The sequence below is a fragment of the Seriola aureovittata genome, chromosome 7, assembly GCF_021018895.1.
Source record: "Seriola aureovittata isolate HTS-2021-v1 ecotype China chromosome 7, ASM2101889v1, whole genome shotgun sequence".
In the NCBI taxonomy this organism is placed as follows: Eukaryota; Metazoa; Chordata; class Actinopteri; order Carangiformes; family Carangidae; genus Seriola; species Seriola aureovittata.
The window spans coordinates 9,396,136-9,423,578 of NC_079370.1; the positions used below are offsets into that span (position 1 = coordinate 9,396,136).

Below are 27,443 nucleotides of genomic sequence, written 5' to 3' on the forward strand. Positions count from 1 at the left end.
TGACTATCTTTCCCGACTATAATCACTCTCATTTCCCTCTCTTCATGTGTTCCCTTTCCTTCTCCTTGCCTATTACTTACACCATCCCCTTCTCTGTCCTTCTTTGTCCTCGTCCATCCTTATTTTCCCTCTCCTCTCCTCTCCTCTCCTCTCCTGTCCTGCAGCTCCATTAGGTAATGAGCCAATACTGTAAATCAGAGCCACAGCTACTCTATGTATGACTAAAGGCCTTACGTAAGCCCCCGTGCTGGGCTACATCAGCATTAGCCACAGCTATGCAGCATGATATAGGTCTTATGTAAGGCAGTGTGAGGGTTACATCGCCCTAAGTCCTTCACCACAGGACAGAGGACTTGTTAGTGGATCTCATGTCTCTACAGCATGGAGAGATGATTATGACTGGTTCGATACCAGGGATAAGTGGCTGTATTGATGTTGGATAGTCAGTGGGAGGCTTTTCTTCCCCTCCTGCTGTCATAGCTGGGAATAGACAGAGAGAAACAGAGTTCATGAGAGTAAACTAGCTGCCTCAGTCCCATTAAACTCAGTAACCTACACACTGCTGTCAGTGACTCCTTTATGTGAACAACAGCTGTGTTTGTGTGTGTTTGTGTGTGTGTGTGTATTCCAACTACCAGATCCCATCCAGAGGGGTGTCTCTTCTTTATACTGCAGTGGAGCAGGTTGCAAGTATCATTTCTCCTCTTCAAACAGGGCTGAGAAAATAATTAACCAGCTGTTTTAAACCAACTATGTTTGGAATGCGTGTCTTTGAATACAATTGCTCTGCAAGGGGCTATTATTACCTGCAGGGAGTGCCGATTATTTAGTCCCAATAGAGAGAAACTGCAAGAAGATAGATGTTCCTCTTGAGCACTTCAGTGGTCAATGGTACCATGAAGTCATCTTATACAGGACTGACAGGTGTTTATGCTTTCCAAGTCCTAGCTTATGGGATTTGGCCTAAATCAACCTCAGAGGTCACACAATACCCACTCAAAGCATTCAGACTGGTATTATAGTATAGTGAATAAGCCACTTAGCCTCTCATGATAACCGTATATCTGAACTGTATATACCCAAATAGGTTGTTCCATACCCTGCAAATACCCAAACAGATTCTGAAGGGATTACATGTCTAAGAATGAATGGTATGTCTGTCAATGACAGACAGCTTAACCCAAAAAATGGCCTCAGGTTGCTTTGAAAATGAAAATCATTATTTGAGACATGTGTAAGTTTGGGATGTTAAAGGTCTAACCAGTGCCGGAAATTTGTCTACAAAATAAACTAGCAAAAGAAAGCTGATTGTTTTCCCAACCAATTGATTTTTGGGCCATCAAGACCTCTGAATAATGATCAGTAACCTGTCATATTCATTTACCAGCATTTAGCTATGATGGGTGAAAATAATTTCCCTTATCTATAGTTGAAAAAATGGTGTCTTTTGCAATTTGCACTTAATCAAATGTTAATTATTTTGCAGCCTATTTTTATTAAGCCTAATATGATGTTTTTTCTGAAACTGTGCCATTACCTCCATAATTTCCAAGCAATTAAAAAAAATTAAATTTAAAAGCTGTTAAGTGTGCCATGTTGACTCCAAACAAGAAAGTAATATAATATTCTGGACTATTGGAGATAGGCCTAGCTACTATAACATAGACTACTAGTATATTAATGTGAGCTTACAGCTTTCATGTCTAGTTTTGCTGTGAAATTTTTATATTATCCTGATAAAACTTAAATTATTTTGTCTATCGAGTTACAATGAGCCAGAGAGCTTCATGATAAAAATCACTTTTAAGTTTCTTTAAAGAAATCCTGCAGGCCCCGGGAGACCTGCTCTGCGAATTAGTCAAGCAAGTCTTTTCACTGCAAGTGAGGTAGAGAGAGAGAGAGAGGGAGGGAGAGAGAGAGAGGAGAGGGGAGGGGGTTGTGTTAGGAGGAGGGGGGTGGGGGGGTCACCTTTTGTGCAAATATATCAACCAAGAGGACTGCCACCAGCATCAGATTTCTGAGTGTATGTGTGTGTGAGGGAGTGAGGCACTCCTTTAGCAGAGAGAGAGAGAGAGGGAGAGAGAGACAGAGAGGTCCAGAAAGCTTTGGAGCAGTGAAAGAAGAAAGAAGACTAACTGCAGCCAGATTTCTACTCTCTACAACCAAAAACAAAGTGAATACTTTTCTCTGAAAAAAGTTAGAAAACCGGCCATGGACGGGATAACGTTTGGACGCACGTCGCTCCTGTGCACCTTGCTCACGGCATTGATAGGTAGGTCTCTTTGATACTTCCCGCTTCATTTATTACAGTATGCCTCTTTCTACTAACTTTGTCGTGCTTTTGTCACGGTTCTGGTGAGTTTTTCATGGCTTCAGGCTGCACATTTATACTTTCCTCTCTCGCGGACCACGAGTCCGGGACAAACCTGTCTGTCCATGTCGCAGCCAGAAACGGCTCATTGAGTCCAGACTAACACTTTGTAGTTTGGCTTTTTTTTGCTCGAAATTGTTGGATGATGTAGAGCAACCTGTTAGCGGCGGCACGGATCCACCGGAACACGCCGATAACATTTTTCCCCATAATCGACGTTTCAGAAAGTCTATTTGTTTCAACAGAGGTCTAACTGATTTATAAAACAAACATTGTTTTACGGTAGCCGTTAGTTTGCGCAGTTACGACGTGCGGGTTTTCTACACTGCGGGGATGTTTAAAGGGTTAATGGTGACTCTTTGTAGGCTGGTGCGGTAAGTCTCAGCTCCGCACTTGAGTGCACTTCTTAACAGCGCCCAGGACTGCGGCACACTGCTCCTGTCCTCTGGACACCGCTGCCAAACCAACATAGCCTAACACCAAACAGCGCCTCTTCCATACGGCCGTAATAAAACATATTGAACTGCCAAAGTAAAACACTGATTGAAATGAAAAACATAATGTTTATATTTAGATAATGTGTCATTTTAATGAGAAATCTACAAAATAAGTCTTCCAAATATTTGGGCCAGCCCATTTATTTATTTATTATATTTTACCTGAACGGTGATAAGTAATAAGCTTTTATTTTGAAGACCAGGTTGCCGGTCTCATCCAGTCTCATTCAATCTGCCACGTCTGGCTGCTGTGGTGCAGTTTCCAGCGCTTTGATGTCTGATCTGCGGGATTTGCGTCTTTATTTGGCAGTGCGCCTCACCCTCAGCACCTCTACTGCTGCCAGACACACTAAGCCAATTTAAATGCAACTTGACTTTGGCCTTATATGATCTATGAAGAGAAGCTTGTGGTTACTGACCAAAACCAAGTGTAGATTAATTTTAAGTAGTTGCTGTGGTACTTGTGGTAGACCTACATGTTTATTATTGACCTCAGTGTACTTGATGTTTATGTCCAATGCTTAACAGTCCCATATGATTTAATGTGCTGCCATTGAGATTATGCTGTAGCCTACTTTACTGCGTTGCATGACTGTAATGTTTCATTGCTTAATATCCTAAAAGATGTATAAGAGGTTAACTTGTTGTTAATATTTGTGTTTTACATAGTGTAGCCTTCAGTGACTCCTTTGTGGCTATTTATGTGTGTCAAAATCAAATTTGCGGGAATGCATAGCGGAATTTTCATGAACATTATTTCTAATCCCTTGCCTGTGCAGGCAGCCTTTGGTGGTTTGAAGCAGGGTGAAGTAAAGGGCGGGGCTGGGGTGCTGGCTGGCCTCTCTCTATACTCTCCATCTCTTCTGCTCTCTCTGACTGTCCTGTCCTCACTGCATCATAGTAGTTTCTCATTACTTATGGAGCCCTTCATTGAATAGCAAGTTTGTTTTTCACCGAAAACACAGCTTCCCTCAGAGTTTACCTGGTTTAGCTTTTCTTCCTTTCTCGAACCACTTTCTTCTTTTATACACCTCTTCGCTCCCCAGATCAGATTTACGATTGCCCCCCTCCCTCCATCCTGGTATCAGAGACAGTTGTTGTACTTTGCTGTCTGTCTGCCCTTCATGGAGCCTTTTAACAGGTGCCTACTAAAAAGTTCCCTGTAATTGATGGATGCAGTCTTGATCACACAGCCCTCTGTACAGCTGTGGTACATTGATTTAAAGGCTTGGTTCCAGGTGCTGAACCCCCCCCCCCCCCCACCCCTCCCCCACTCTGTCTGTTAAAGTCTGAGGCAAGGAAAGTAATCTTCTTTTCACTTTGGTGCAACATTGGTCTTGTCATGGAAAAACTTTGCCAAATCTGTTCTTTTTTCTGAACTCACTCTCTCGTTCTCTCCCTCTCTCTCTCTCTAGCAGAGTTTTGTCTAATAATAGCAGCTCTTGTTGGGTCTCAGTGGGATTCTGTCACACAGACCCACATTTTCACAATTACTGGTCACACACTTGCAACTTCAAACTATGTCAGTGTTGAGCACAGACGTACACTAAAATAAAAAACCATGGGACATGTAACACCCAGATGTGCCCCACCTGGCCACACTAAGTGTGTCTATATATTTGTGAGCATGTATGGCTGTATTTATGTACATAGTTGTGACACACAGATATGTGATGCATGGCAACCCAGGACACCCCAAGGTGCTCGGCATGCCTGTGCCCAGGACTGCGCTTACCCTTTGACCCACTCAGTGGGTGTTGGTCAGTGGCTCCTGTTCTACGCTCCTGACATGCCATTACCTTTTCCATCGCAGCTAAAGCATCGACCGTGGAAACATGTTGTATTATAACTTCATTTCAGAAGTCTGAAAATTGTGATGGCGCAGTCCATCTGCAATTAGAAACACAGTTTCTAAGGTAGTGGTGAAGAAAACTTAATGTATTTGAAAAGAATATGTCCACCCAGTCTTTTGTAAAAAGCAATAACTTCAAAGTAACAATGATTTTTGTAAGTTTTGGGGATAAAAAGAACAAAGTGACATTAAGGTAAAGAGACAAGATGAGAGTCAGATGGTTAGATGAGTTTGAGCTAAACTGTAGAGGCTCCAAAGTGTTCAGAAACCGGTGGAAAGAATCAATGTGACAAGCATCAGTTGAGTTCAAGGTGTTCACCACTAACACGCGGCGTCAGCCTCTTTGTCTATCGCTGCCTTAATTCCCACAGTCATTTCCTCACTTTTAATTTCTGTCCCCCTGCCAGCGCAGCATCAAAAGTGCACCCCCTGCAGCCATGTGTAATTATTATGGTATTAGGCCAGAAAAAGATCAATTTAGCCACAAGGAGATAAAAGCCAGGGAACCCTTTTTTTTTCTTTTTGCAACTGTCCTGGGGCATTTAGTTTTAGTCTCCTTTTTCTGCAAGTACACGTGCATGTGCATTCTTGAATGCATGAATCCAAGAATACATTCGCTGACCAAAAAAGTGTGCAATAATAAAACTACAAATGGACATACAGATGCACACATTATTTGTACTATACATTTAAGAACACCAACATACGGCCACCAGTTGCAGGATTCTGGCGTTATGCAACACTGGAAATCTTAGCTCATATAGCAGTGAGTGACAGTTTGATAGTGGCTGCTTTGGGAGAGCAAGTCCATGTTTGCCCCCTTGTCATTTAGGCCTTTAGGGAGTGGGCTGTGGAATGGTTGGGCCACAATTATTGGGGTGATTCATTCCCCTCTGTGTGTTTGTGAAAGCGCACGTGTGTGTGTGTCTGTGTGACAGTGATGGAGTTGAGCACTGAGATGGAATGAGTGGCATTCCTGTGGACACGTTGAAGCTTGCAATCTAATGTGTGTGTTTGTTTGTCACACCTTTGAATTCTGTGGAAAAGGGTTTCCTTTCTGTCTTTAAACCGACCTCTCACCACAAGTCACAGGCTGTAATCCACATACAAACAAGCAGGCACAATGTGACTCGCACAGACTGTTCAAAGTGGGAATGTTGCACCTAGCCGTTCTGCATAAAAGGTACAAACTCATGTAGGGGGGGCGGGGGGGGCGGCGGCAGAGCCAGCATGGCGGGACAGATGCCGGCACTGTTGTGTTGTGCTTCATGTCTCTGATTATTGGATGCCTGCAAGCTGTCTAAATCACACCTTGGGGCAGCATTATGCCGACTTGTTTGGTTCCGTGTAAACAAGCAAAGCTGGCATAATGAGGGGTCTTCTCAACATCAATATAGTGGGATCTCTGTGTAAAACTGGCTACAGTCACAGGTGTAAAGCTGGAGTCTGTTCACAGCCAGGGTACATCCATGTGGTTAGACTGGGCTTAACTCAGCAGAACATCCATGGTGTACCAGTTAAGCAGTATTCAGTTTAAATAAAAGGCACGTTCAGGTTGGTTTGTGTGAGGAAGACTGTTTGGTATACACTGAACTCAGAAAAGGGGATTTGAGCTTGTCAGCCTTTCACATACCCACTTCTGTTAATATTTTGCAATGAATGACACATTAAACTTTGATATGGCGCTGATGTTGTCTAATGAGCTGGCAATCAGCACCGGTACGCAACTGAGCATGAGCAGATGGTAGGTTGCATGCACGTGCTTAATCCTGGTTTGAAGTCACTTAGCAAGAATGATGTGGTGCACAGCGGAGACGGAAAAGTTTATCCCCTGTTTTTTTGGGTTTTTTTCATCATCATATCCCCACAAGAGCTTCAGAAGAGCTGTAGACAAAACTGTGATTATATACACAAACACACACACACACACACACAGACAGACACAGACAGACATACACACATCCACAGATACTCATCCATAAACAAAAGGTGTATTTCAACCAGATTAGCTTTGTCTACATTCCCCCGTCTTTCCCTCTTATCTTTGTCTGTCTGTCTCTGTCTATCGCTGTCTTACCCCTACGTTCTCTGCTTTTTGTCCTCCACATTGACAATTTAGAGGAGGTCATGTGATGTCCAGTCTTGTTTGTGTGAGTGCGTTTGCTTGCTGTGATTTACCATGTTGTCTTTGCCTGTGTTGACCACTCAGCTTTTGTGCACGGTTCACAGTTAATGACCTTGCATAGCATCAGGAAGATTGCCTGCTGTGTTTTTGGTGGGAGAGGGCTCTGTTTGCTTTTACGCCCATCCCTGGAGCTGCTCCACAGCAGATTTATGGCCTCTATTAATGATTTTAAAATAAGAATGACCATCCTTCCCTGTTTGGCAGGCTCACTGTTTTTCACTTTCCAAAGCACAATAAAGGACGGTGTGTGACTCTGCCACTGTCTGCATTTGAATCATGATTTAAAGTAGTTTCATAGGTGTTAAAAAAAAAAAAAGTTTAACATACATTGAATATTAGGAAGAAAATTGGAAAGTTGAAAAAAGAAGCAGAGATGAAGAGGGAGGGAAAGAAGGAAGCAGAGAGGAAGGGGCGGACAGAGAGAGATCAAGGGATGGGATAAGAGATGATTACAGCTGACTATTGTGTTGCCACCACGCAGTCTTGTTCTCGTCTCATGGGAGGAAGATGATGGTGATGGGTAATTTCAAATGCAGCCTTGAGATGAGGCTCCGTGTGTGTCCTTGCCTCTACATCTGTGTATGTGATGGTGGTTGTGGTAGCTGCAGGGACGAGGGGGGGGGGCTGCATTGCAATTCAGGGCTGGAGCAAAATTGAAAAATTCACAAAGCTCTTTGAGGAGATGAGGTTAAGTGCTGCCAATCCATTTATCAGTTGAGTGCTGTAGTAAGATGTGGATAAGAGCATGTAGTTCTCTATGTGTTTGTTGTAGGAATGTACAAAGAAGCAGGATTGGCTTGAGCATGTTTGGTCACGCGTGTTCCGAATTTGTGTCATAAATCAGCAAGGAAATGTGATGACCTACATACAGTATTTGATATCTGCCACAAAAAATAGCTTTTACAATACTCCTCTTGTTTCCTGCCCAGCTGTTATGATCAATCACATAGCATGAAAGTGGGGATGAAATGAACAAAAGCGGAAAAAGCAGACATGGCAGCAGTGCGGATCAGACAGGCGGAGTACGTCAGGATTGAGGAATACCAGTCAGCAATGGGGAATGTCATGGAAAAGCCTGGATCTGTGGCCAAGGAGATCATTTTCCTGGCACTAGAGAAGAAATCCTAACCCCTGCGCCCCTCCAACCCTAAACCCTCCATCTGACTGTTGGCTGGCAGAACGTCCTCTGGGAGCCCCGCAAGCTGTTGCTTTTCAGACATCAACAGTTGCCTCAGCAGCAGTTGTTGAATGCACCCCTCCAAAAAAACTCCCCCGTCACCCCCCGCTTCCTTCACACACACACACACGGGTTCCATTACCACCTTGTGTCTTTCTACACCACTAGTTTCGCCTGGTGTGGGGGAAGGAGAGAGTCAAAATGTATGTTTGCTGTGAATACACCCTTAATTTGATTTGTTTGCCCCTGAGTTCTTTGATTGTTTATTTGACATTTCAGATGCAATGCTTATGAAATTATTGCACATGGCTTTGAACGCTTCCCATGCAACCGAGGCGCAGTTTTTAGCCTGTGGAAAAATATTTGAATGCACCTCTGACCCAGTATTTCTTGCTTCCCAGGGAGTGGTTTCAGAAATATGATGGTGGAGCCCCAAAGGATTCTTTTCTTCCCTTATCTATATTGCATGATGATAACATGGAGATGTGGGTGACTGGAAGTTCACTAGGCTACACAATTTTCTCTGTTTACCTATATTGTGTGTACACATGTGTGTGTGTGTGTGTGTGTCTGTGTGTGTGATCAAATTTACTCAAACCACTGTCACAAGGGTAGGCCAAAACCACAGTGATCACTCTTTGAAACCACTTTTTATGTCCAATCTCCCTTTTCCATCTGTCAGAGAACATTCCTGCAGCCCCCCCCACCTCCCTGACTTTAATCTAGTTAATGGTTAAGCAGCGGTGGTTAACCTCTCCGGCGAGGCTGGTCACTGTTTGACAATGAGATCGTATTGCTATAACTGGGCCAGGGGGACCTGGGAGACAGGAGTGGGAACATTAATCCTCTACGATGGGAAGGAAGAGGAGGAGCAGAATGTGGTGGAGGGGAAGAGGGTGTGGGTGTGTGAGCTTCAGAGGTGGCGTTTGTATTACAACACAAGTGTTTGGCTCTGTGTGTTGGATGTTTGGTATGACTTCATGTCTGTTTGTGTGAGAAAAGGGGGCTCCCCACGTTACCTGAGAGCGAGGCCCGAGTGTCATCACTGAACAGATACAGTGTCGGTTTTCAGGGCTTCCGAGTCAGGCAACCCGCCTAAGGACATAACTCGTCTTTGTTTTAATGAGGTTTCACTTACCAGAGCCCCTCTGAAACAACGACAACGGCACCAAAGTTCCCTTTGCACCTCTCTGCCTGTGCAAACTTGACTTTGAAAGAGAAGAGTAGAGGGGTAAAGTTACCATGCTCTGACTGTTAATGTTCTCCTCAAGTCACTATCTGTTCTTAACTTTAGTGTGAGTCTCTTTTTCTCTCTGAGTTACATTTCTCCCTGGAATTCGCTTGTCAGCCTCTTTACCACACCCTGCTTCATGCCCAGCTCTGTAAAGCATCACTTTTATCACTGTGTTTTTTTTTCATCTCTACATCTCTCTCTGTCATCCGTCTCTTTCCTCCTCTAACCTTGTCTCACCCTTCATCCGTCATTTGTCTCTTATCCCTGCCAGGGCCCAATAGAAAATACATGTATCATCCTGACCATGTTTTGTCTAATCATCTCAATAGCCTGAAAAAGAAAAAAATAAGGAGCCAAAAGAACCCGGGCGTCTCCAATCCCTGGTGATTCTTAGCAGTACGGGAAGGTAATCTTTTTGTTTTTGACTGACAGTTCAGCTAATGACAATAATCAAGCCACAAGGGGGTTTGACTTACACTCACTTCCCACTCATGTAACAATATTTGTAGAGTTGCAGCAGCTCCGTGCAGTAGTAGTGGAAAGTCCTCCATTAACTGAAGTGGATTTTTCAGCCAAATCTCTTGTTGTTGTTCATCAGTTATGTCCATATTCCAGTAATACAAGGAGGATCAAGTTTCATAGCATCATTTCAGTTCAGGCTACCAGGAAAAAAAGTACAAGTTTACTCCTGCTTCATATGAATATTTAATACAAAATCAATCGCATTCAATTGGGTTATGACTCAATCTGGCTAAATGATTCCCAATTACATGTCTGTGCAATCTGCAGAACAACAAACGTGATGGATAGTTATTGTGAGGATAATGTTAGACTTACAGAGTTCCTAACTGATTTAGCCTCATGTTATTAAGGGCTAAAGTAATTATAACGCCAATGTTTTGCCTCGAGAGCATCTTCCATTCTGCTCCGGGCGGTGGTCATGTTGCAGCAGTAAAACTAAATTTACTTGACAATTATTCGCTCTGAATGATAATCAAGCTGAAGTCAGCTGAACTTACTGTACATTTACGTTCTAGTTCTTGAATGATGAGTATGATAGATATTTGGCCCTTCCCAGCTGCCCTATAAAGTGTTGTGAGGGGCTGAGAGTTCTAGGACAGGCAGCTTGGAGGACCTCCTTTGATCCCTTTCCTCACTCACATCACACACACACGCATACACTTCAAGATTTGTCTCCATGGAGAATGATGAAAGATGCACCAACTCCCCTTGTCAATTAGCAATTCAGGAGTGTGCGCTGCACATTGTGTGTGTGTGTGTCTGTCCATTGAAAGCAGTGTGTATGGGTGGGGTTGGTTAATGGCAGGGGCAGAGAGGACACATGTTCAATAATAAGGCCTGACAAAGGGGGCAGGCAGAGGGAGGGATGGAGGGAGGATGGGAGGATGATGGAACATTCAGTATGTCACTCCTTTTCATTACCTCTCTCTTCTACTTAGGTCTGGAAATCAATATCATTATAATCATGAGAATATTTTCACACATTGAAATGCATCACAGTGCGGCCAATCACATACAAACAAGCAGTGGAACAAATTGCATGTATAAAATGACTCACTTTGATTGCAATTTTCTTGAAATAATTAGTTTGGACTAGGGCTGCAACTAATGATTACTTTCATCATTTATTCCGCTAATTATTTTCTCCTTTAATCGATTAATTGTTTGGTGTACAAAATGTCAAAAAATACTGAAAAATACTCATCACAGATTCCTGAAGAAGACACCTTCAAATGTCTGACCAACAGTCCAACTAGTATTTTACTTGAAGAAATACTTAAACAATCAAATGAATTAATTTGTAAAAATAGTTGCTAATTAATATTCTGTATACAGAGTGATTGACTAACTGCTTAATCATTGCAGCTTTTATTTGAATCATTATAATATGATACATTTGAAAACAAATTAAGCATAATAGTGAATTATCACTCTCTGGTGAAGCAGTGTAGCTCAACTGCATGATTATCTGTCCTGTGCATCTTGGGCTTATAGACTGGGTGTGAGAGAGATTGTTAACAAGTGGTATACAGTACTTGACTCATATACTATGTCTGTAAGAGTAGGAATTTTTTTCGTAGATTGGCCACATAGTGTTAGAGGCAGCCAAGTGTGTTCCACTCAACCGTGTTCATCTCGAATGATAACGTGCCTCAGGTCTTCCATGCTGCAGCCTTGGGAATCCTCGCTGCAGCACTTTTTTTAATGTATTTTTCAGTGAGGTCTTTTCTCCCTCTGCACCTGAACAAGGCTACATTGTTAAGACATTCCTGTAGGCTGTTGGAATGCAGGTATTAATACTGGGCTGATTACACACACAGCAGAGAGGGAGACTGGGAGAGGGAAGGAGAGGAGAAAGGAATGGAGAGGAGAGGAGGTGTAGAGTGAAGGGAGTGAAGGGAGTTGAGGCGCAGTGAAAGGGAGAGCCTGACGAGCGGTGGTACTTGTTGATGTTTAAACTCTGTGTGTGTGATTGTGCACACATGGATGGATACATGCATGTGTTTAGGTGTTTTAAGTGTGTGTGTGTGTGTGTGTGTGTGTGTGTGTGTGTTGCATCTGCATACTCGTGAGAAGGGGTGTCTGGGTATTTAAATGTGTGTGTCTGGAATGCATACCCCATTAACTGAACACTGCAGTATGTGTGTGATAGAGTGTGACAAAGGGGAGAGTTAGCACTGGGTGTATGACAGGACTTTGCTGTGTGTGTGGGCACCCGTCACTTGGAGCAGTCGGGGCTGTTGGGAGCATGTGAACATTATGGCAACCCCATCGTGAACTGGAATCCGGACTTAACTGAGGTTATAAATAGGTGTGTGTGTGTGTGTCCAGTCCCACATTAATGGTAGTACCAGCTGGTGATGGGACAGCAGTGGACTTGCTCACCAGTACACTGAGGGGCCTCACATGGCTAGAGGCACCTCTATTTCTTGATAAGAGGATGTTTATGTCAATATGATGTCTCCAAGTTAATATTTTTGACTTAAAATGGGGAACTCAAACTTTCATTTCCTGTATTTTGATGTAACACCTTTGTTTCTTTTCCCCATTTGCATTGTGTCATATTGCACCGCCATGGCTGTGGCTCCTAGCTTGCCAGCTGGTGGTATATGATCCAGGCTGTCAGAGTTAGAGCCTGCTCTCCTTGGCAATGAACTTAGGAAGGTACAGCTTGCCAAAAAATCTACCATCCACCGCCTACACCCTTCTCTGTAGCCCCTTACCCACACACACCCTACCTCGCCCCATCTGTTTGTGTGTGTGTGTGTGTGTGTGTGTGTGTGTGTGTGTGTGTGTGTGTGGTGTGTGTGTGTGTGTGTGTGTATATGTGTGTGTGTGTGTGTGCATGTGTGTGTGTGTGTGTGCATGTACGTGTGGCTGTTTGGTGCTGGTTTAGGGCCAGTTGGTGTAACGGTTCAGGAGTGCATCAAATCCAGGCCCACCATCGGCATGACAGAGCGGTCAAAGTCAAAGCACAGTGTGCAACAGTAACCCCGAGCTAATGCTAACTCTCAACTCACATGCACTGAGAGATACAAAATGCTAGTTTGAGGAGACATGGACCGTATGGTTACATAGATACCAGCCAAACAATGGCATACTTGTCTTCCTGTGGCTACCCACCTGTTCTCTCCTCCCTCACTTCGGCTGTATCCAAGTATCAAACCAGGACCTCCTGTCCTTCATCGAACACTTTCTCCTTCCCCCCGCCAACACTGTGCTGCTTTCGTTCTGTCTTTCTTTCTTTTTCTCTTTCTTTGCCATCTCCCATGGGCAGGGAAAGCATATTTAGCAGGACAAAGAAAACGGTGACAGCGACTGAGAAAGAGGAGAGACAGCTGGACGGTCATGGCCTCGAGATCGTGTTGCATGTGTTCACTTACAACACTGTCTGCACCTCTTTCTCTCCGTGTCCTCATTTCTTTTCTTTTTTTTCACTGTCTCCTCACCCTTCCCTGTCTTTTGACATTTTCACCTCCTTCCACTTCCTCTTCTGTCTTGGTTTCTCCTCTCACTACTGCTATGACTGCTACTGTTGCTCTCTCTCCGAATTCTGTCTTTTGCTCATACCATTTCTTACACCACATCCATCTGCCTCACTCTCTCTCTCTCTCTCTCTCTCTCTCTCTCTGCTGTTTCTTGTTTGTCTCTGTCTGTTCCCACTCAACTATGTGGTCAGAGCCCCTGCAGTGGATTATCAGTCAGTTGACTCACAGAGGGCAGCCAAAGCTTCCAGTACAAACATGAGACAATATCCAAATGATTGGCTGGTTGGCTTTGGACCGTGGAAACGAGCCTCCATATCAGCTTCAGCCACACTCTGTCTATAGGTCTGCCCATAAACCATATTAGCCAGTAACACTGACACATTGCGTTGCTTCTGTTTGTTTGCAGCAGCTGGCTTTTGGTGGCGTACAATCCAAAATGAATGAATTATCAGATAAATACAGAAGCTCTTATTGGCTGTTTTCGCATGAGGTTATTATGCATGTGGGTGGGATGAGGAGTTTGTATTGCAGAAATCATGTTAAGTAATGCTAATAGCTATGTGTTGCTTACGCCTCCTGTTCACACTCTTTTCTTAGTAGCTGGTGAGGCCATATTGAGCCATCATTGAGTCCAAGTTATTGCTCAACGTTGGCGTTCTCACTTCCTGCAGCTCTACTCAGAAAAATAACTGCAATTCGAGCAAATTGTAGCCACTCAAAACTGTTTCCTGCTGTAGCCCTGTACTTAATGTGGAAAAGATAGTTGTATTTACATTCATCATATCTTGCTTAGTGCACCTTTTGTATCACACTTCACATATGTGGCCACTTATTTGCAAAATGTTATGGATGAGGCAACCAGTTGGTGTGATTTACGACAACAGAGGGTGGTGAGCATCTGGGCGCTAGTATGCGAAATGTATGTAATGCCTTCTCAATCTGGGCAACACACTGTGGCCAATCTAGTGGGGCTTTCGAGTCCATCTGCCTTCACTTGTGCACGGCTGAAACCTAAGCTAGGGTGTGTTACCTCCGAGTGTTACCTCCATGTGTCTGCCTGCCACCTCAGCCTGCGGTTCACAGCTCATTATGGAGATACAGCGTGGGGCTTCTCTGCCCCGCAGCTACTTTCTCGGCTTGGAGATGGAGAGCTGAAGTCATGGAAAATTCTGGAGCACCGCTGGTGACAGACAGCTTCCACATCTCCTGCCCGTCAACTTCGCTAACTTCTCTTCCACATTCCTCAGCTCACACTTCTTTAGTGCTTCTCACCTCTTCCAGGATTTGACAGACCACCCTTCCCCCTCCCTCGCCCCAACCCCCACCCACCCCTTCCTGCCATATACCTGCATGGACAAGCTTTTGCCTGCCTCTGCAAACCCCTCTCAAAGACCCTCTTATACCTTCCCCACCATAAATGTCAAAATTCGCCTAAGGGCCCTGAACCCAACCACAGTCTTATGTATAATTCTAACCTAGGCATTATAAAAGCACACTTTTCTTCACTGACATTTAGTGGCATACAGAGTCAGAGGACATTCTCTGAGAAAAACTCATGCTGGTAGCTCTCATTGTGGGCTAACGCCAACAAAAAAAGCTCTGGAAATGTAAATTGAATAGCTTACTTCTGCTCTAAGTCATTTGTTCCTTTGGTTTTTAAAAAAAAAAAAAAAAAAATCTTTTATGAACAGGCCTGTGATTTTGGACACAGTTATGAATAATAAATGAATGATGCTGATGGGAGGTCCAGCTACGCAGCACCACCGCCTTTGAGTTCATCTAATTGAAACAAGTTCAATAGTGTGGTGTCTGCTTTTATCTTGATCCCGCTCCTCTTTCTCTCCGTCTCCCACTCTTGTAATAAAAAGCGCAGGCTGACAGCTTTGAAAACACATATGATCACAGATGTCCAGTAATATACTGGATGCACTTCATTTCACCTCTTTCTTTTCATTTTTTTCCCCATTTCATTTTCTATTTCTTCCGTAACAACCTTTATGAAATTGTAGTGAAATGTCTTTAATGATCTCCCCTTCTTATGTCACCTTCAAAAATGCAAAGAACACTGGTAGATACTTTTATCCTTTCCATCTTTATCTTGCTCACAATGGCCTCCAGCTCACTACCCTCTATCTAACATTCTGCCATTCCCTACCTTCTCCATCTCTAGCCACCCATCCATGCTCTCTCTTTCCCTCCTCTCCCTCCCTCTAACTTCATATGTTTTAATCTTATCGTGTTATTACCAGATGCTTGGATATGGAGGAGGTGGACTAGATGGTGCCAGGGTAGCAGAGGTGCTGATAGTTAAGCTTCAACACCCTTAGAAACTTCCAGAAGCGTGTTCCCCACACACACACACACACACACACACACACACACACACACACACACACACACACACACACACACACACACACACGTGCATCCTCGTGCTTGGCTTCCCACCATATGATGTTTTATTTCCTCCATTATCCTAAACAACTAGCACTTCCAACGCCGACCTGGACCATCTGCTCCTGTAAACACCTACAACGAGATTCATCTACTTGGACAGAAACCAGGGTTTCCTCTCAGGCTAATGCCTGGTGAACAGCGCTCAACTGTATTTTAAACGTTATTATAATTTTTTTCTGGGGTTAGATTCAACTTAATTTTATGTTGCAGTGCTGGTGTTTACACCTGCAGATGTGTGTTTACATAATATGTATTTAATTGCACATATACATTGATAAAGAAAAATAATACGCTGTACAGGGTTGCTAGGGCAAAAGTCAAACAATGACGCTAATGATATAAGTGGCTCTGTATTTTAGGAAGGAACTGGTTCTCTAGGACACACTTTATTCATTAAAAGAGGGGAACCAATCATTCTCCATACTGTCTGCCTCTGTGGTATGCAGCAGCCATGATTAAAGTGATACAAGGACACCCTGACGTACTCCTTTCTTATGCCTCATTTTTCCTTTGATCTTGGTATGCTAGCGATTAGCTTTGCATCTCCATGCCAGTTTTGCCACACTGGCTTTATTTTTTTTCCTCCATCTCTTCCTATCAGTGTCCATCAGCCTTGTAATCTCTGCTTGTCAAGTTCCATCATCGCTTCAGTTATTCTGACTACATAAATCTATTGTTTTCTTTGATACGGTATCTTAAATCGACACGTGACCTGTGTGTTTGCATAAGAATGGCAGCATAGAGGTGCGGTGTTCATCAGAGAGTTTGTGCGTGTAAGAGTGTGAGGGGAAGGAATGAGAACCTTTTTGATGTGTTTGTCCCCTGGGGACTCAAATTATATATGGCTGCAACTTATTGTTATTTTTATTATCTATTATCCCACAGATACAATCGTTTATCTGTGGGTTACTTCTATAATGTGTGAAAAAATAGTGAAACTGCTGATCGCAAGTTTTTAAAGCCAAAGGCGACATCATTAGATCGCTTGTTTGGTATGACCAACAGTTCAAAACCCAAATTTACAATGGAGAAAACGATTAGCAATTAATCAATTACCAAAATTGTTGTGGATTTCATATTAATTACCTAAAACAAATACTTAACCTTTCAGCACTTAAATGAATAGCAACTCAAGTCAGCTTTGACCTTTTATGAACTGGCTTTTCTTATAGAGATGACCCTCAATGCCACACTCTTGCCCTGTTATCCAGACATAGCCTTTTGTGACCAGTGAAAGCGGTATGTGTCAGTCACCTATAATAGAGGGGCCACAATATTGATGAAATGTCAGTGGGAAACACAGACCTTATAGAAGTGTAAATTTGCCTTATTTAAATCAGGATGCATACAAATAGGAAGCATAACCTAAAGGGTCACAGGCCCATCTGGTGCGAGATCTCAGGCCAACAGTTATTACCCTTCAGTGTGTGACCTTGCGTATGTACACTAGAAAGGAGGAAAGGAGTCTGGTATTGTTTCCTCAAAAGCAGGACATGGGCACTGTGTGAGCAGAGGAAGTTGTGGGGGTCAAACTGGTTCTGCGTCCACAGTTAGAGGAGGAAAGACTGCTGGTGTGCTTCAAAGCCTTTGTAGTGGAGTAGAATGTGGTTGAGACATTTTTTCAATCATGTTACTCTGTCTAACCTTCTCCTCTCTCAGACCCTCCACCTCCTTCCTCTTGCTCCCCCTCCTCACCACTTGTTTTTGTCTCATCCTCCATCCATGACGGCATCCCACTGTTTTTCTCTGTTTGTTTTGGACTCCGCTGTCTCGCTCAGCAAACTCTCCAAACCTCACCTGAGCCCCAGACCCCCCCCCAAACCCCAACTCTCCCTCCACACATCTTCATCAGCCCCACTGTGTCTCTATCTTCCATCTCGTAGAGTTGCAGGTCTGTGCAAGTTGCGACTCCTGTTGTTTTGTCTCTCTCAAGTTTCACACATTCCAGATGTTATCACCAGGCCCCGGTTAGTGTAGCTGATAGCCATCTAGACAGGGCGGTCAATCACTTAGCAGACAATGACGGTGGTGTCCTCTGTGTCAGGCCTGATGCCCACAGATGAAAGGCTTGCGTCAGGCATGGCCTTAACAGGACAATATGTATGTCATGTTGGACAGTCATGGGGTTATCTCTTCTGACAACTTTGTTCTCCTGTCAGTTATATTTTCTGCTTTGCCTTGCAGAGTCACGCGGCGAGAGATGAGAATGAATGTTGAATATTTAAACCTTACCTTCATTTCCCTAATTATTTCATCTGTTGTCTCCCATTTCTTTTCTAATCACATCATCATCCAAGCTATGAATAATAATTTAATGAAGCATTAATGAATGTGAAAAATGTAGTGGGTAGCAGATTGTAATTTTATGAGGACTGGAATAATGCACCTTGTGAAGGTCTCTGGTGAGCCTTGATGTGTAAATGAGTAAGACATTTTTGGGGATTTTAGTCAGAGAAGTGGCTTCATAAAAAAAAAAAAAAAAAAATCTGAGTTTAGAATTGAAATTATTCATGGCTGACATTTCCTCCTGTTTCTTTCCGTCATTTTCATTTTCAAGCTCTCTCTCGACAATCTTGGTTTTATCAGGTAACTGGTGAACAGCGCTGTCAGTGTTTATTTCTGTGTCTGTGCGTGCCTGCGTGTGTATCTATCCACCTCAAATCCAGCCTTGGGCAGCTTCTGTCCCCTGCAGGCTCAATGTCAGCAGCCTGACTTTGATGTCAAGCCACAATTTATTCGTCTGTCTCTGCGGACTCCCCTGCTGTCCACATAATGTCATGCAATCAATAATAATGTGACCTACCTATCTACCTCGCCTGCCCCACTGCTTTAGTTATTCACCCCCTGGCCTGCACTGTTCCAATCTCTGACCTGCCCCAGCCCCTCCAAGAAAAAACCCTCTCTTGCCCTGTCCTTCCCACTTGCACCAATAATGCCTGTCTAGCTATGACAATAACCTCTATGTCTGTTACCGTGGTAACATACCCCCCCAACCCCCTAAAGCAAAGACAAACCACTGCTCCTCTTGTTTAAAAAATAGACAGTTCCCTATGGATACAGATCAAGAGAGTGAAGGCTGAGGATGGATAGAGGGATGCATAGAGAAAGAGAAAATTAAAAGAGAGGATGGATCAGCTGTTTGTTCATGAATATGTTTAGTGCGCTCGCCCTTCTCCGCTCCCATTTTAAACCCCCAACTGTATTTTTGTGGAAGTAATAGAGAATGGGAGAAGACAGGTGTGCCATTATGGTGCAGATTAGCGAGGAATGCTGGAAGGTTAACACAGGCGGGAGTTGGCTAACTGGAATGTGTATTTGTGCGCGCTTGCGAGCTCATATTCCCCAGAGTTTACGTTAAAATATGTGTGCATAATACGTGATCTGCATGCCACTTGTGATATGTGTGCTTGCTCTGTCCATATGTCGAATATTCAAAATATGCACTCTGGGTGTGTGAATATGTGCATGTGCGTGTGTGTGTGCGCATACCGAAGCTTCTTTCCGTCTCCTTGCCCTACCCATGTATGGCCGAGTGTTAGCCCCTCACTATCTCCTTGTCTCAGCTTATCTGCTGGCCTGTCTTGAAGTGTTGGTGCAGAAAATAGAAACTACTTTGCGGGAATGCATTCTCTTTTTCTCTCCCCCTGTGTAAGATATGCAGCTCACATGCCACAAAATGCCACGAGACACAACAGATAATGCAGTGTGGCATGGGCAATGATGTAGGATGCTTTTAACTCTATACTACAAGGGCATTTTATCGGTGGAATAATGAGTTATCTGGATGAGAATGCTGTTGGTTTGAGACGGAAAGATATTTGAGGAAGCTGTCTGCATACAAATGAGTGTGCAGCTACTATAGCTATAAATATATTGCAGTAAGAATTGTGTGCGCACAGTGACTTCTCCTTGCAGTTATTTGTTGTGTGGTTGTTAGTGGGTCTTTCCAGTACCCAGCCTCTCAGCCAGTCTTACACCAGCCAGGCAGCAGGCCATGTGGTCCCCCTCCACTCTAATTAAACTCACTGTGGTTCCAAACTCCAACCAGAAAGACACAATCTCAGTGCCAGACTCTGTGTCAGCTGCTGCCAAGACCTGTACGTTCGTGTGTGTGCGAGAGAGAGAAAAATTGAGAGGGAGAGACGGCTCATAACCATATTTACCTCTCATTTTACTCTGTCAAGACATTGTGCATAAAAGTCTGCCAAGGCACAAGACGAGCAGCGGGCGCAAAACAAATAAAAATGTACACCAGGAGACAAAGGCGGATTTACTGTAGAGAGTATATTCAAATGGTTGCCTGATTGAGGGAAAGGCGGAGTTTAGTGGATTTAGAAATCAAGGAGACGAAAGAGGGGAATGCAGGAGAATAGTAATTAACTCTGAATTATTCTATCTCTGAGGGATCAGAGGGATTAATATGGGCTTTGGGCTGGATTCTGCACCTTTCACTCAGTCTGGTTCCTGTATGTAAACGTGTGTTTGTGTGTGTGGGTGTGTGTATGCGTGCATGAATATGTGTGTATGTCAGCATGTGTCTCGCTGTTCTCCAGAAGGACCCATGTGTCTGTGCCAGTGGGCTTGTGACCATATCTGCCAGCCAGCCGGCCAGCGATTGTGTGTGTATTGATGTGTGACTTTGTACCCCCCACTTACTGAAGTTCATCCAAGCATTATAAGTTAATCCGCCATAATAGGCAAAAAGAACAGGGGGAGAGTCTTAGGTAGGGGAGAGAGAATGAGGGGTGGGAGGTAGAGCATCAAAAGGTAGTTAGCGTGTGTTTCTATGTGTGTGTGTGTATTTCAGTCTGCTGTGTGTGAGGTATGCCAGGCAGGAGACTACAGATTTAGGGCTAGACAGACCGTTCTAAATCTCCAGCTTATACGCTGTTTTGGGACAGCAAGTGTTGATAGCCCAGGAAGGCACACAGCTCATGTCGTTCAGATGAAATCATGGCTTTGGCTGTCCAACTATCGCAACTATAAATCTATACAAACATGATAAGAAAACTCTGATTTAAGAGCAAGACTGGGTGTCTTTTTTTTTTTTTAACAAATGAATCATTGTTGGGGTGTGAAGGGGTGAGAAAGATAAGTTGGAATCTGGTGGTTTAGCTGACATATGGAGGTCAGTGGCGGTAATGAATTAGTGCAGGTTACGGAAAGAGCAAAAGACATGTGGTGAGGCTTTTTGTCAGGGGTGGTTTGCCAGGCTAACAGTCATATATTCCTAGCACACAATGAATGAGTTCACCTTTTAACTGGGATTTCCCGTATCTTGCAACCTCCCACTGAGTGTTGCCACTGTCAACACTGTAGAAGTCAGTTTGTCCATGACGGGAGGGGGTCATCGGGGGGAGGTAGAGAAGGGAGGGGACAGGGCTGGAGGGCAGGTGCAGGGGTAATTTTCTGATGGCTGAGGAGTGGAGGAAGGCTTTACCCAGCCTGTCTGGAGGCAGTGAGCCGTACTGTATACACCCTCTCTCTCTATCTCTTGATTACTCCCTGTCCTCTATCTCTACAGCGTGCTGTTTTTTCCACTGTGGCCATGTTTAAATTCAAGAATTCCAAACTCCTGTTAGTATGAACTTGAATATATGTTTTCAGGAGCACACACACACACACACTTCCAAGCTTTCATTTGCACACCCTTGCGCCCTTTCCTTTCTCCTTCGCTCTATCTGGATCTCTGCCAGTGTATTTACTCCTTCCTCTCTATCCCTCTATCGGTCCCTCACACACAGGCTTTACCAGCCTGCTGAGCACGATGGCCTGCTTTAAAAAAAAAATGGAGCAATGGATGGATAAGAAAACAGCAAAGGGATAATGGATATAGAGAAAGGAAAGAAAGGAGGAATGAATCAACGCGTACTCCAGTGGCCTGTTATCTCATTACAGCGGTACCGGCTTGTCACGCCCGGCTGACTGGCCCCCTAAGGAGTGCCCTCGCCCCCTTATAAGACCCCCTTTATTCAGCAAGCGCTCTCGTATTTCAGCTCGGGCACAAAGAAGGGCAATTCTCTCTGGTTTCTGAGCTGTCCACACCAGATTTGTGTATCCTAGCTGAGCCAAAGCGCACATTCAAACATACAACAGGGGCACGGGCGCATACACAGAAGCCTTGTTAGTCGCTAGTTATGAAATGATGCTTGTGGATAATGGAGGCTAATAGGGAGAGTGGCTATCCATTTGTTCCACCATTTTCTCCCTATTCCAGCCCTCTTGTATAGTCCCATGCGGGTATTAGAAGAGGTTTTCAAGAGGGAACTGCTGTCAGCTGAAGTAGTGGAAATGGTGTTCCTCTCTCTGGCTTTTCTCCCTCTTCTGCCAAAATGAAGACTCATTAGAAGTGAAGGGAGGGCTGTTTCTAAATGAGATGGGCTACTCAGCACTCTTACAGAGGGAGAGAATGAGAGACAACAGACAGCACAGTGAAGGAGGACGTGTCAGAGAGATAATGCAGACAAAGTGATTCTGCTAAAGAGAAGCAAAAAATACATAGAAAAAAAGCAACAAATAAACATTATCATCATTTTAATGAATGCATCAGATGAAGGCTAATGTGGAAAAGTCAGACTTTGTCCACACTAAGCTGCCTAAATCTAAAAATGCCAATTTTTTGTGAAAGCTGAGCATCCATGCTAACATTTTCTGGTGATTTTTGTAAATGTACCCATCCACACTGAAACCTCAAATCAAGAGGAAAATGGCTAACTCTCTTCTTTGTCTTTTTTCACTTGGCAAACAACAAAACTGCGAACACGGTCAACATCTGGTAAAGAGCGGGACAGTTAGTCTGAGTCTCAGCTGGTTAAACCTCTGCTGACCTCCATGACCACGTGGTTTGTGTTTTTAATACAGTCAAACACAAATGTCGGCCTGCACTTTCAGATTCATCCATTCTTTTCAGATTAAGAGGGTTTAGCATGGATGTAGTCTAAAGCTAGTATTCATATAGTGGTGTTATCTTCACAAGAAACAAAATGTGGAAGCGAGCTACAGTCGCAACTTAGCGTTATTTACCCATCTGCCCTCAGTTCCCTCCCTCTGTTTACCTCACCTTGTGCAGTCAGTGTGTGTCTAACCCGTCCACCCAGGAACAGGCCCTTTTCTCAGGTCAACAAAACACCTGGGTGCTACAAATCAGCATGACACGACTGCTGGAGAAAAAAATAAGTGGCAGACAGAACCGGAATGTTTGAGGAACAGAGCTGTTGAGATACGAAGGCCAGGCAGGTGTGTTTGTGCGTGCGTTTCACTCTTTTTGTGAATGTAACAGTAATCATACTGTAAATAGGTTACTGTAAATAGAGCATGAGACATTAAACCCTGGACTCCCCAGTATTAAAATACACATGGGTTGGCAGGACGGCATACTAAAGCCTACAGCTTTACTGTGTGTGTGTGTATGTGTGTATGTGTGCGTGTGTCTTTGGTGGTAGGCTCCAGAGCGGAAATCTGAGACCCACAGGGAGACATGTTGGCCTGCTTTCACCTTACAACTTATCTCAAATCTTATTTTCCCCCTCTGGATTGAAAGTGTCTGGGTTTGTTTTTTTTAATCTTAATCAAACACACCCTACATTGGTGTGTTCTTAAAGACACACACACGCACACAAACACTGTGATGGACATGCTCCAGTAGGTGTTTTATTACAGTAAATGGACATAAGAGCTATCTTACGCTGAGCATTTATCTGCACAGTACGCTAGGAAATGACTTGCAGAATGAATTGATTCAAGGATAGAGGGAGAGGGGAAGCGAGAGAGACGGCAGAGGCGGCAGCACTTTGTCCTAACCCTTTTAGTGAGATTAGCTGTAGTCTTAATGTCTCTCCGCTTATTTATACTCTGAGTCAGCCTTTCTCCTCGCGCGCGCTCTCTCTCTCTCCTCTGTCTGACAGGCTGCCCTGACTGTAAAAGACAGAGGTGTCATTACGTTTTCATTTTGAAAATATAAAACAATTAGTAACGGCAGTAAAGGGACAGTAACGCAGACTGGTTGTCATGGAAAATAAAATATTTACCAGTCAACTCTAAGACAAGTATTTTTTATTTCCCTTAAGTCCAGTCCAGTGTCACAAAAATTACAACAGGGGATACAACGTGAGTGCTTGTCCTAAATAACCTCTCTTAAACAATATCCATTGGCACAACAGCAGTGATCCTGTTCTGGACTGTTTTGTTGTCTTTAATCCAAAACAAAACAGAGTCATCTGAGTTTTGTCTTAGATAAAATCAGAAGCCAAGGATAGTGAATCCTGAGGACAATCTCCCTTGACAGCCTGTTTCTTTTTGCCTTTTCTTTTCCCGTCACTCATTATGTCACTAAACACTAAAAAGTGATGGATCGTGAGGTTTTTGTTTTAAGAATAAATCCTTGGGCCGCCACCATTCAGGGAAATGGAGCAACACATAATAAAGTGCATAATCTACCTTGCTTGACATTTGCAAAATTTGAAATATCTTCATTCAAGTTTAATGTCAAAATTATCACAGCCCAAGTTGTGCTATAAATTCAGAGGTCATTAATGTCCTGTGCAAAGGTAATCAATTACACCATATCTTAAACAAGTCACCAGAACATTGCCCTGCCAGGGAATGCTGCAGTACTTCTTCATGCATTACCTGAAATATGTAGATATGTCACATACAAACTTGAAATTGTGATACCACCTACGAACAAGTGATATATTCAGAGGGAAACTCTTATCAATTTTACACATCTGTGAAAACACTAATATAACGTCTGCTGTGGCTCTGGAGGGAGTCAATTCTGAAATCAGCTTGAGCTTGGAGACTATAAATTTGTTACAAAAAGCCTCTTTTACAAACTGGGGGCATAGAGTAACTTGGCAGGGAGTTATGAAGCTGGATTTATGGTTGACGCAAGGGGTCACAGCATAGGTTAGAGCGATGCCGCTGCAGATGCGTAATGCATATCATTCAGCACTGACTTTCCTTGCTGTAGAACCGCAGCAATACTAAGGGGCAGTCATACTCACACAGACGTGTCAAATGGCCGGTAGTGACTAATGCACAAAGAAACGTGTTAACATGCGTTCACCACAAGTTATGGGTCATTTGTTAGTACTTGTAATGGAGAGGCAAGAGTGTCGTATGTTGCTGTATATGAACTTCTTCAATCAGACGTTCTTCTTTGTGTTTATGCTAAACAGCAAGATGAGACGAGGCAGCAGGTCGAAGCACGTAGCTACGGCGTCGCCATTAACGCAGAACCATAAATGGTCCTTAACAAAAGATGGTATTGGTTACATTATGTGAAATGTAGAAGCCAGCGTTTATGGAGCTTGACTCTAGCCAGGGACTAAAAGTTAGGATGTATTTGACTCAATTGGCTTCATTTATGGCATTTTTTAATCCCTTGCAAGTCACCCAACTTTATGCGTTACGCCTGCAATGCCAAATCTTCTTTTTTCAAAATCCAGTTTGATACATGAACACAGAATTCAGAATACTCTAGTTTGTACCACTTGACGAACCCATCCATCCTTCCATCCTCTTTCCAGGCCTCACCTCTCCCTCATGGGGTCCGGATAGGAATTTATAATCTTTACTGCCTCACCCATCATTGAATGCACCTCATTAGGATACTCTATTAAGGACGTCAGCAACATTAGCGGCAACATATGCAAGCAGATTGCCTCTGCAAAACACTGCATATCATTCTGGCCCATTAAAGCAAGTCATTTACCTCGATAAATAGGTAGAGGCTGAGGGGAATTGAAAACACTCGGGGGACCCTCTGCTTCCATCACTTAATCTTTCTCCTTCTCCTTTGCTCCAGTTTTAACTCCTCTACGTACAAGAGCTGCAAACTTTATTTTCTCTGGTTTTCAGCTCATGCTTGCATTTGCATCAGTCCTCTACTGTGTGTGCTTGTTCTCTTCTTTGAGACCCTCTAGCCTTCTTAACTTGTTCTCGTCCAAACTTTGCATCGCATTTCCAAACACTATCCCAGTCAAACTCCCCCCGTTTCTTTTTTCTGCCTATCCCTCCATTCCTGCCTCTCTCTCCTCCTGTTTCTAAATTTTATTTTTCGCCAGGGGCTGTGTTTCAAGGAAGGAGGGAAAAGCGAGAAAGGCTGGGAGAGAGGGGGAAGAAAAGGACAGGGTGTGTTAATTGGAGCGCCTGAGGCGAGAGGGATGGAAGGAAGAGGGAGAAGAGGGAAAGGAGGCCCAGATTTGGGGGCCCCGAAACATTAAATATTAACACCTTTTCTCATCTCTGCCCCTTTAGTGACATCCACTGATTGGGTTTTCTCTCAGTCGATCAGGACACACACGCTCCCACCCCACCCCCCCACCCCCCCCTCTCTCCACCAAATTGAGTTCCTCCTGAAAATGAAAGGCAGCCAGGAGGAAACACACTGCGGTAATTGGTGGACCCTCTCTGTTTTGTGCCCTTTGATTCGAAAAGTAATGAAATTCTACTTGATATTTTTATCTGATCTTCCATGTCATTCACCGCTATGGCTTTTTTTTCTCTTTGTTACCACCCCTGTATTAAGACCTAAATGTGAGCTCTAATAGGAGCAAGACACTGGCTATTGGTGCGAACTCACTGTTAATAGAGCCGCATATAATTCCACCAGACTGTTTCAGCTAAAAGATACTAGCTTTATAAATGGCCTAGATATTCTGTGTGAGAGATGAGTTCGGTTTTACTCAGGTAACTCTAATGGGGAAGGACACTCAGAGGATCCTTAGGTTTATCAGTGAGACAATATATCAAAGCTACTATAGCAGAAGCACTTACACAGCACTAAACCTCACAAGACTCATGTATTCATAGCTCTATTTATAATCTCTTCATGAGATGCCTTGGCTTTGTTTTATTTTTTCAAACTGTCGCTTTCTGCGGAGTGGGACAGAAGACTGCAATGTCAGCTCCACGAATTCATATTCTGCTCGTACATTCTGTCTTATTTTTCTTTGTTTTTCTCCTCCTTGTTCTGACCATCTATCCTTGTCCTCATTTTCTCCTCCTGACTCACTGGCACGCCCATTCTCGTCCCAGCTCGTACCCCCCCACCCACACACACACACACACACACACACACACCCACACACACACATATACATAAACACACTCATTGACCACACAGCTCCAAAACTCTTGTGTTTGAATGGGGTTGACTTCTCACCTCGTTGCCGGGACAACAGGACCGGCGAGGGGGAATCTCCCAGTAGACAAAAGAGTGTGTGAGGGGCCGACCTTGTAGCCCACTTCACACTGTTTGTCTTGAGCCCCTAAACTGCCATGAGATGACACAACACACACACCAGTAAAGCTGTGATTTATCTGCCACAACTGCGCACACTGTGATGTTACCGCTCTGCCCTCCTGTCCCACACAACACACTTTTCCATACCAAAAAAGAAGCGCACACACACACACACATACGCAGCTTGGCTGGCAGACATAATTTGCCGAGTCATTGAACTTTGCGATGACTGCGTTTTATTACATTGAGAAAGATGCACAGATGCTAATATTGTTAGCTTTATGGCAGTGGAGAAGACTGATGCGTACCCCAAACTAATTGCTAATAGCCTTATGTTTGACTCAGCTGCATTACGTCAACATCAAGTCCCTGAGAACATCATCCTCTAAACTCACGTCCTTGTCCTCTGTCT

At 43.8% G+C, this 27,443-nt stretch overlaps 1 protein-coding gene across 2 annotated transcripts in view; it reads left to right on the plus strand.

The window, feature by feature from the left end:
- Positions 1–2,013: 2,013 nt before the first annotated feature.
- bcam (basal cell adhesion molecule (Lutheran blood group)) overlaps positions 2,014–27,443 on the plus strand; it is a 50,262-nt gene continuing 24,832 nt past the window's right edge. For both annotated transcript variants that reach the window (XM_056380594.1, XM_056380595.1), the window contains exon 1: positions 2,014–2,272. In XM_056380594.1, the coding sequence (XP_056236569.1) occupies positions 2,212–2,272 (61 nt within the window). In that variant the 5' untranslated portion in view covers positions 2,014–2,211. The remainder of the gene's footprint in view (positions 2,273–27,443) is intronic.